This window comes from Mus caroli, chromosome 9, assembly GCF_900094665.2.
Source record: "Mus caroli chromosome 9, CAROLI_EIJ_v1.1, whole genome shotgun sequence".
NCBI lineage: Eukaryota > Metazoa > Chordata > Mammalia > Rodentia > Muridae > Mus > Mus caroli.
The window spans coordinates 103,951,624-103,961,996 of record NC_034578.1 but is presented as its reverse complement, the minus strand read 5'-3'; the positions used below and the strand labels follow the sequence as shown (position 1 = coordinate 103,961,996).

General features: G+C 44.0%; 1 protein-coding gene across 4 annotated transcripts in view; it reads left to right on the top strand.

The window, feature by feature from the left end:
* Arih2 (ariadne RBR E3 ubiquitin protein ligase 2) overlaps positions 1-10,373 on the top strand; it is a 51,240-nt gene that overhangs the window by 35,214 nt on the left and 5,653 nt on the right. For all 4 annotated transcript variants that reach the window (XR_003837563.1, XM_021171368.2, XM_021171367.2 and 1 more), the window contains 8 exons: positions 910-973; positions 1,541-1,691; positions 3,237-3,358; positions 4,541-4,650; positions 6,831-6,948; positions 8,631-8,681; positions 8,779-8,800; positions 9,821-9,972. Coding sequence is in view for 3 of the 4 variants with exons in the window: in XM_021171368.2 (XP_021027027.1) it covers positions 910-973; positions 1,541-1,691; positions 3,237-3,358; positions 4,541-4,650; positions 6,831-6,948; positions 8,631-8,681; positions 8,779-8,800; positions 9,821-9,972 (790 nt within the window). In the remaining variant the exon portion in view is untranslated. The remainder of the gene's footprint in view (positions 1-909; positions 974-1,540; positions 1,692-3,236; positions 3,359-4,540; positions 4,651-6,830; positions 6,949-8,630; positions 8,682-8,778; positions 8,801-9,820; positions 9,973-10,373) is intronic.

The following is a 10,373-nucleotide window of genomic DNA, read 5'->3' as shown; positions in this document are numbered from 1 at the left end:
TCCAGGACAGCCAGAGCTATACAGAGAAACCCTGTCTTGAAAAACCAAAAAAAAAAAAAAAAAGAGTTCTTACTGCTCTTGCTGAGGGCCCAGATTCAATTCTTAGCACCACATGGCAGCTACAAACTGACTCTATATAACTCTAGTTTCAGAGGCTCCAGTGTCCCCTTCTGGCCTACTTGGCACCAGGCGTGCAGATTGTGCATATACATACATGCAAGCAAAAATTTCATACACAAGATAAATAGTAAAAACTAAACAGAACAACTGAACATTGTGGCACACCCCTTCAATCTCAATACTTGAAAGGTAGAGACAGGGCTGGAGAGATGGCTCCGTGGTTAAGGGCACTGACTGCTTTTCCAAAGGTCCTGAGTTCAAATCCCAGCAACCACATGGTGGCTCACAACCATCCGTAACGAGATCTGGCGCCCTCTTCTGGAGTATCTGAGGACAGCTACAGTGTACTTACATATAATAAATAAATAAATAAATCTTTAAAAAAAAAAGAAAAGAAAAGAAAGGAAGGAAGGAAAAGAAAAGAAAAGAAAAGAAAAAAGAAAAGAAAAAAGGTAGAAACAGCTAGGTCTGTGAGAGTTTCAGGGCAGCCAGGGCTACAAAGTAAAACTCTGTCTCCACCCTCTTGCTCCTGCCCATCCCCTAAAGAAAAGAATGTATTGAGATAAAATGAAATTTGGCTCAATAAAGAAACCATCAGAGATAACCTGAAACATACTATGTAGAATAGGTTGGCCTCAGATTTGCTAAGTGCCAGGATTATAGACATGTACCATTATGCTGACAAAGTAAAAGACACTTTGCTGTAACCACAACACAACACCTGATGGCCTGTTCTGAGAGTTAAAAATGTCTTCAGATGTGATTCTGTTTCTGCCTTTTGTTTTCTAGGTACAGGTCTAATTCTGCTCAGCTGCTTGTTGAGGCTCGAGTTCAACCTAATCCATCCAAACATGTGAGTGTTTCTGCTAGAGTGAGCTGTCTTTGAGTGTCTGTGGCTTTCTCTGTGTCTCACAGTGTAAGCTCTAGCTTTGCTTGGTGCTGTATAGAATACCCAAGATCCTTATTTTGCTCCTAATTCTCCCCCACTCCCACTCCCAATTTTTCTCTTTTATTTAACAAGGTCTTGTTATATAGACAAGGCTTTGCCTGAAACTCAGATCTGCCTGCCTTTGCTTCCTGAGTGCTGGGATTAAAGTCATAAGTGTTTTGCCTACAAGTTTGCATGTGTACTACATGCATGCCTAGTGTGTATGGAGGCCAGCAGAGAGTATTGGATCCCCTGGAGCTGTGATTACAGATGGGTGCGGCCTGCCATGCGGGTTTGGGAACCTAACCCAGGTCTTTTACAAAAACAAAACCCTAGAAGCTAATCTGTTTTTGTGATTTGGGCATGTTTATATGGGAAAACCACTGCTGTTGACAAACTGTAGTGTGGACTGTTAGAACCTTTACAGTTCAGCCTTTCAGAACCTTATATGGTGTGTATTCTCCTTCTCCCCCTTTCCCCCTCTCCTCCTAGGTCCCCACAGCCCATCCCCCTCACCACTGTGCAGTGTGTATGCAATTTGTGAGGAAGGAAAACCTGCTCTCTCTGGCCTGCCAACATCAGTTTTGCCGAAGCTGTTGGGAGCAGCATTGCTCAGTGCTTGTCAAAGATGGTGTTGGTGTAGGTGAGTCTGCACTGAAATTAAATGACTCTCAAGAAAAATGTCTTCTGAAAAACATATTTATTTGATTTTATGTATATAATGTATTAAGTATTTTGTCTGGGTGTAGCTCTGTGTACCATGTATGTGCTTAGTGTCTGCAGAGGTCAGAGGAGGGCATGCGATCCTTGGGACTAAGGTGATAGGTGATGGTGATCATCATGTGGGTTTTGGGAATGGTCCTGTGTTAGAGCAGCAAGTGCTGCTCTAACACTAAAATATTCTAAGCCATCTCTCCAGCCTTAAAGTATTTGTCTTTCAGTCTGTATTTTCATATACTTAAGTAAATATTTCTTCTAAGATTAACAGGTTTTTATAGTCCGTCTAAATAGTAAAACTTTTCAGTAGTCTCCAGTAAAATGAGAAAATTAGGGGCTTTAGAAATATTGGTGTGGGTACAAAGTATCTTGTGTCATTTTTAAGAGAACTGTCCTTAGGCATTGGTGGTGCACATCTTTAATTCCCAATATTCAGGAGTCAGAGACAGGCTAAACTCTGAATTGGAGACCAGCCTAGTCTACAGTGTCAATTCCAGGGTAGCTAAGACTTCATAGAGAGAGGTGGGAGGAGGGGTGGAATGCTGAGGAAGTTGTCCTTTGAGCTGCCTACCATGTCTTGACTCTATCTCCTGCCTTTGAGCAGTGTAACCTATATCAGGTTTGGTTGTCGGGTGCAGGAGTGTTTGTTGTCCCCTGATGATGATAATAATAGCCATGTTCATTGCTGTCTGCAGAATCTCAGCATATTAGCCTAGGCATGGTAGCACATTGTGATCCCAGCATTTGGGAGGTAGAAGCAGAAGCATCAGGAGTTCAAGGCCTGCTTCAGCTACATGGCAAGCTTAAGGCTAGCTTGGACTATATGAAATTGTGTTCTCTGCCTTCCCTCCAAAAAAAGAAAACACTAAAATATCAATGTATTTGTAATAATTACATGTACATGGTATAAAATCATTAGTCATATTAGTCACTAGGTCTATAATTTTGTTGTTGTTGTTGGTTTTTTGAGACAAATCTCCACATGTAGCCTTAGCTGACCTGGATCTCATTATGTAAATCAGGTTGCCCTCAAACTCTGCCTCTGCTTCCCCAATGCTGGAATTAAAGACATGAGCCACTACATCTAACATTATAATTTTATTTAGTGGTGCTTATAATGATATTTGGGTAATTGGGCCCAATATCTTCTTTACATTATTATGAAAATATGTAAATTTCTCTCTCTGAATAAGTTCTTGTTGTTTTGTCTTGTTTTGTGGTTTTTCAAGGCACTCTTTCTTTGTAACAGCCATGCCTATCTTGGACTTACTTTGTAGACCAGACTGACCTTGAACTCACAGATTAATCTGCCTCTGAGATTAAAGGTGCCACCATACCCAGCTTTGATAACTATTTTGAACAGAGAATTTCCTATATGAAATTAGAATTTGTTGGTTGAACATAGTGGATGAGTATATTGTATTGTAACTTGTACAGTATGGTTGTCCATCTCATTATCTTTGTTCAACAGGAATCTCATGTATGGCTCAGGATTGTCCACTTCGAACACCAGAGGACTTTGTATTTCCCTTGCTCCCCAATGAAGAATTGAGAGATAAATACAGGCGCTACCTCTTTAGGGACTATGTGGAGGTAAGAACAGCCTTGTTCTTTGACCCTGTCTTCCTGAGACTACCTTATACAGTACAGTCACAGCTGGTGGTAAATCACCTAAGTAGAGGAGCTGGAGAAAGGCTCATTACTTTAGAGTCTTGAAGAGGACCGTGTTAGTTATGTCCCATCCATAACTCCAGCCACGGGGGATCTTAACACCTTCTTCTGGCTCTTTTAGGCACCTGCATGTATCAGCACATACCTACTCATTCCTCATACTAGACGCATAATTTAATTAAAAAAAAAAAAACTGTGATAAAGACCTTGTGCTCAGAAAAAATCCTGTCTGTTGCTTCCCTGCTAATGAGACCACTTGCTCGTTAGTTTACCTGCGTCTTGATTTTCACTGCCATATTATGGCCAGTCATTCCTGCCACCTGACCACACACAGATGACTAGACAAGCTGAGCAAGCCATCTTATTTGAGGGGGTGAGCACAGGTCAGACAGAGCTCAAGAGTTGCTATTCCATTTGTTTTTCAGTACAATTCAGCCCAAAGAAGGACTGTTTTGTTTGGGTTTTAATAATTTGAAAACGTTTTCAGGATACCAGCATGGTCAGTTCTACATTCTGTCTCCTATTAGGCTGTCTGTCCAGTTTTGCAGATTCTGTACAGCATACTTTTCAACCTTGTCTGTTATGACTTAGTTTAAAAGCTTATTGGATTAGTTGTTATCTTGCACATATGCAGGATAAACTCAAGGCCTTCTTCCTTGCATAATTTGTTCCTGTGGGTTATTGAGGGTCTTTGAGTGCTCAAGCTGTCAGATGCACAGGTAACTGAGCTCACATTTTTTTTTTCCTGAGACATGTTCTACCTGGGCTGACCCAGATCCCCTTGATTAAATTGCCTGGGCTCAAGCAGTCCTCCTGCCTTAGTTTTCCAAATAGCTAAGTATCTGGAGCTATGGGCAGGCATGTCTGTTCCCAGTCCACAGGTGCACTTCTGCACCTTCTTATAAAATAACTTTGAGTTAGTGGCTCCTTGTTTTAAGCTAAAGAAAGATTCTCTGTAGTAATTAGCTAATATCTGTTCTTCACAACATCTATCTGAAATGTGTTTAGTCCTTTGATGTAAGCCGTAGGCTGGAAGTGCAGAGGCACTTGAGCAGTCAGCAGATGTCTTTCTTCATCATTCCCCTCCGCTGTGTGTGTTCACAGAGCCATTGCCAGCTCCAGCTGTGCCCCGGTGCAGACTGCCCCATGGTTATCCGGGTACAGGAGCCTAGAGCCCGCCGAGTGCAGTGCAATCGGTGCAACGAGGTCTTCTGGTAAGAGAGGGAACGCTAAGCAGTCCTGGGCTCGTGACCCGTCTTCCTCCAGAGAGCATGTGTCTGTGTGGGGCTAGGAGAGCTGGCGTCTAGTGTCTAGAAGAGTAGAGCTCTAGGTGGCCAGGTCTGCTCCCAACAGTTTATGTTCCTCAAGGTATTTGTGATACATGAACAGACTCTGAAGGCAAGGGAGTGACAGATTCCTGACAAACATGTTAGGTTTATGCTGTACTCGTGACCAGACACTGTCTACCTTCTTGACCGTTCACAGCGACTTCAACATTTTTTATTTTTCTCTGTTGGGACTTTTTTAGCTAACTTTTAAATTTTAAGTTTATTGTTTTTTTATATTTTTTGGCAATATCTCATTTAGCTCAGGCTGGCCTGAGATTCAAAGCATAGCCAAGGATGACCTTGAGCATCTGATGGCCTTCCTTGTGCCTCCCAGTGCTGTGGCTCCAGAGTTGTATCATGGCCAGTTGATGCTAAAAGTTGAACCCAGGTCACAGTTTGTCTTATATTGTTTAATTTTGAGACAACATCTTGCTATGTAACTTTGGCTAACCAACCTGGAACTTACTTTGTAGACCAGGCTGTCATCAAACTCACAAAAATCTGCCTCCCATTCGCTGATAATAGTGCTAGGACTGACTTCATGTGCCACCCTGCTGGCACTGGCTGACTTGTATAAAACTGATTCATGGGTGAATTCTACATCTGAGATTCTCCTCATTCAGTAAGTTCTAAGTGACAAGCCTCTGTCCAGCCATTCCCCTGCATCATCACAGCTTTGAGATTTGCTGTCACCATCTTAGTGTTCTATGTCAAGAAATCAAGGTACAAGGTTACTAACTTCCAGTAAACAGCAGGGCCATAATTTAGATCCAAGTTTGTCCTAATTGTAGCTCCCTGGAAGACTGATGTTCTGGCTTCATAGAAACTTCACAGTAAGCCGGGCGTGGTGGCGCACGCCTTTAATCCCAGCACTTGGGAGGCAGAGGCAGGCGGATTTCTGAGTTCGAGGCCAGCCTGGTCTACAAAGTGAGTTCCAGGACAGCCAAGGCTACACAGAGAAACCCTGTCTCGAAAAACCAAAAAAAAAAAAAAAAAAAAAAAAAAAATTCCCAGGAAGGGGGGGGGGGGGAGCTGTCTTCTGCCGTTCAGGACGGCGAGTGGACTCTGTCCCACCAAAAGTTGAGAACTGAACAGTTGTTGCCTTGCAGACCTTTACTGTTGACTTGTACAAAAGGAAATTGAAAGCCGGAGTCCTAGCTTTGCTTTGTCTTTTATTTTTTTGAGCTTCAGTTCCTTTTTGGGGGAGGAGTGTGGGTAGTTGGGACAGGGTTTCTCTGTATAGTGCTGACTATACAAAATCCTCGAACTCACTCTGAAGACTTGGCTAGTCTAGAACTCACAGAAATCCAACTGCCTCTGCTTCTCAAGTGCTGTGATTAAAGGTGTGCGCACTACAGCCCATCAGTTTAAGCTTCAGTTCTTTCACATATAATATACCCTCAGATTTTACACGTGCTAGTATTGTGCATCCTCATGTGCACATCTAGCCAGAAGGTACAGAGAAGTTCCCCAAGTCTTAGTCCTGCCTTAAACCTAAATGAAGGTACTCCTAACTCACTTGCCTTTCAAGGAGCTGAGCTCATGGCTGAAGTTGTAGCTCAGTTGGTAGAGTGTTTGTATAACATAAAGCCCTGGATTAAAGCCCCTCACCACATGAGGCATGTGGGCTCATGCCTGTAATGCAATAAAGCAGAAACGGCACAAGATGAAAGGGGGACAGAGCAGTGGGTGGCCTTAGGGCAGGGATTGTAGCGTAGTAAAATTCAAGGCCTTGAGCTTAATTCCCAGCAACTCAGAGGGGGCGGGGGGGGGGGCGGATAAAAGGAAACTGGGCTTCGTTTGACTCCTTTCAGAAAGGGTTAGTACCGTCCAAGAGGTTTAAGGAAAAGCTAACTTCTGGGAGTTGAGAGCATCTCTTCCCTCAAGATCAGGAAGCATTCATAGTGTGCTTCATTGTAATCCCGAGCACGTAAAGTCCCGAAGACCTCAAGGAGTGATTCTGCCTAATCTCTGATTCAGAATTTGTTAATTCAAACAAGAGGAAAATGTAAAAGGAAACCCTGACCCAATGACTGTTTGAATGTGTTTTCTTTTCCAATTTTAAGTTTCAAGTGTCGACAGATGTATCACGCCCCCACAGACTGCGCCACAATCCGGAAATGGCTCACGAAGTGTGCAGACGACTCCGAAACGGCTAACTACATTAGTGCTCACACTAAAGACGTAAGGACTATATGTTACCTGTACTGGGTCTTTCCTGAGTAATGCAGCTCCGGCCTCTCCCTGTATATTAACCATCTGAGAAGAGCATGTAGCCTAGGGCTCTGCCTAGAGACTTTGGACACTGCCATGCTTAGTATTATAGTTTTATCAATTTTTATCCTTGGATACATTTTTTTTTTTCTTAAATTTTAGAACTGGTCATGGGTGCTCACTCCAAAGGCAGAGAGAGACAAGTGGATCTCTGTAAGTTTGAGGCCAGCCTGGTCTGCCTATGTAAAGAGCCAGAGCTACATAGAGAAATCCTGTCTCGGGCTGAAGAGATGGATGGCTCAGTGGTTAAGAACACTGACTGCTCTTCCAGAGATCCTGAGTTCAATTCCCAGCAACCACATGGTGACTCACAACCACCTTGTAATAGGATTCGATGCCCTCTTCTGGCATGTATGAAGACAGCTACAATGTACTCATATACATAAAATAAATCTTTAAAAAAAGCCAGGCATGGTGGCGCACGCCTTTAATCCCAGCACTCGGGAGGCAGAGGCAGGCGGATTTCTGAGTTCGAGGCCAGCCTGGTCTATAGAGTGAGTTCCAGGACAGCCAGGGCTATACAGAGAAACCTTGTCTCGAAAAACCAAAAAAAAAAAAAATTGACTGGGCTGTGGTGGCTCATGTCTTTAATCCCAGCACTTGGGAGGCAGAGGCAGGTGGATTTCTAATTTTGAGACCAGCCTAGACTACAGAGGACAGCCAGGGCTACACAGAGAAACCCCGTCTTGAAAAACAAAAACAAAAACAAAATCCTGTCTCGAAAACATAATAATAATATAAATTTTTACTTGATATGTATGAATGTTCTACCTGAATTAATGTATGTCCACCACTTATGTGCCTTTTGGATATTTTGAAACTAGAATTAATGGGTGATTTTTGAGCCACCGTGTGGTGCTAGGAATTGAACTCTGGTCCCCTGCAAGAGCAACAAGTGCTATTAACTGCAGAGCCATCTCTTCAGCTCCAGATGCATTTATTTTAATAAAATTCCAAAGTCTTAGAAAAGTTTGACCTGAAGGAGAGGGGGAAGAAAAAAACCCAATTTTTGTTGATATTTACTCCCAGGCTTTGGGAGTGGAGTGGTGATTGGCATAGCTCATAAATAGCAATACTATACAATACAAGCGCAGACAGTCTCCGAGTTGTGTTGTTAAAGCTAACTCCATTGTTCCTGTGTAGCACTCGCTGACTCAGTCAGCATCACACAAGGACTGCTTCACCCTGAGGGGAGGCTCTGCCTCTCTCGGCTCGCTGTCCATTTACATGTGAGGAGAGTTTTAAGGTTGTTTCCAGAGTCCAAGCAAGCTGAGCAGGACTCAGTTTCTCCCAGCAGGCCCACTTTCTGCTGCTGCCTCAGCCTGGGCTTAGCCTGAGTGGCGTCTTAGCAAGGACAGATGGTGGAGGATTTAGTGGACCTCAGCTGACAGTGGAATTATTTCAGATCCCAGCACGCTGACCTCATTTCCTTATATTGCTGTTCCAGCCTCAGTGACCTGCCACATTTAAGTGAGACACTCCTCCCCAGACGTGCTTGCAATGAGCTAGCAATGGGTGCTTGGAGTTGTGGTAATGTTTCTTAGAACCGAGCTGATGATGTGTAAGCCTAATGGCACCTTCTGTCTCCTCAGTGTCCCAAGTGCAACATCTGCATCGAGAAGAATGGAGGCTGTAATCACATGGTGAGCAGCAGATGATGATGTAGAGTTTGCATGCAAGCATGGAGTTCTTGGTCAAAGTACTCTTGCTAATGTGTTCTCTTGTGTTTCTCTCTGACAGCAATGCTCCAAGTGTAAGCACGGTGAGTCCAGGCCTGGTCTCGGTCCTGGGGCATGGTCTGTTTCTTGTGCTTTCAAAAGAGAACCTCCATCACTTAAGGTCACTGTAACTGGCTTAAGAGCAACTTTTGATTTGAGGGGTGGGAACATTGTTTCATAATCCTACTGCTGTCTTGGTGACGTGTAAGTTTGGTGTGACCTGACCCTCAGTCATCCAGCAAGACTTGTTTCCCTAGCCTCCTTTATGGGTAGGGTATGCTGTGTAGGCTTGGTGACCGAATGCTTGCAGCAGTCCTCCCATCTGTGGCTCCCAAGTCGGTGGATTACAGACATGTGCCAACACTCAGTTCAAGATTTAGTGTGTTCTTTATTTTTCCCAAAACAGATAGATATAAAGGGGATTTTCTGAGATGCCTGTAAGTCGCCGTTTAGAAGGCTGTATATAGCTTTGCCACGGTGCTTTAAAAAAAAAAGTGTTTCTTGATCATTCATCCACTGGGACCAGTTTACGGAGCTACAAATTGGTAGTTTCCTTTTTCTTCCTGCCAGATCAAATTCCTACAAATTGAAGATACGTTCAGAGAGTATCCCACACAGTTTCTCAATTTCACAATTGTAACATGACCCATTTGTTACCCCGGTAATAAAGATAGGTATATATAGGTGGCACATATTTGTAATCTCAGTGTTCAATGTTGGTGAGGCAGGGACAGGTGGGTTCCTGGGATTTCCTGCTGGCCAGCCTAGCCTAGAGCTTATCTCAAAGGGGCAGGGATGGGGTGGAGGACGACTAACCCGAGGAACAACATTCAGAATTAACCGCTATCCTCAAAATGTATGCACATGAGCACAGGTGCATACACACCAAAAAAGGAAGAAATTTGATTTAGGCAGCTTGTGTTCTAGATGAACAGATGAGACTCTTTTGGGCACATTTTTGTTTGTGATGTTTGGGTGCCCCTTCACCCAACTCTCCTGCCTGGGCGTTGGAGGAGGGTGTGGTTCCTTGTGAAGATAAATGACTTCGCCCTCTTTCTGTGCAGACTTCTGCTGGATGTGTCTAGGAGACTGGAAGACGCATGGTAGTGAGTACTATGAATGTAGTCGGTACAAGGAGAATCCTGACATTGTCAACCAGAGCCAGCAAGCACAGGCCAGGGAGGCCCTCAAGAAGTACTTGTTCTACTTTGAGAGGGTAGGTGTCTTATCTCACACCAGAGCTTTCAGAGCAGGCTTTCCCCACTCGGCCTGCTAACATGAGAGCACGGGGATGCTTGTGCACGTGTGGGAGTCCATGATGAGCTCCTGCACATGCAGGCAGTGCCTCCTACAGTGTTGTTTCCTGCACATGGCGGGCAGCGCCTCCTACAGTGTGGCTTCTCAGTTGTGCAGGATAATGGGCTATTCCCTTATTTGAGTGATGGATCATGGTCTGTCTATTCCATAAGAAGATAGAGTAGGGGCTGGAGAGATGGCTCAGTGGTTAAGAGCAACGAATGCTCTTCCGAAGGTCCTGAGTTCAAATCCCAGCAACCACATGGTGGCTTACAACCATCCGTAATGAGATCTGATGTCCTCTTCTGGTGCATCTGAACA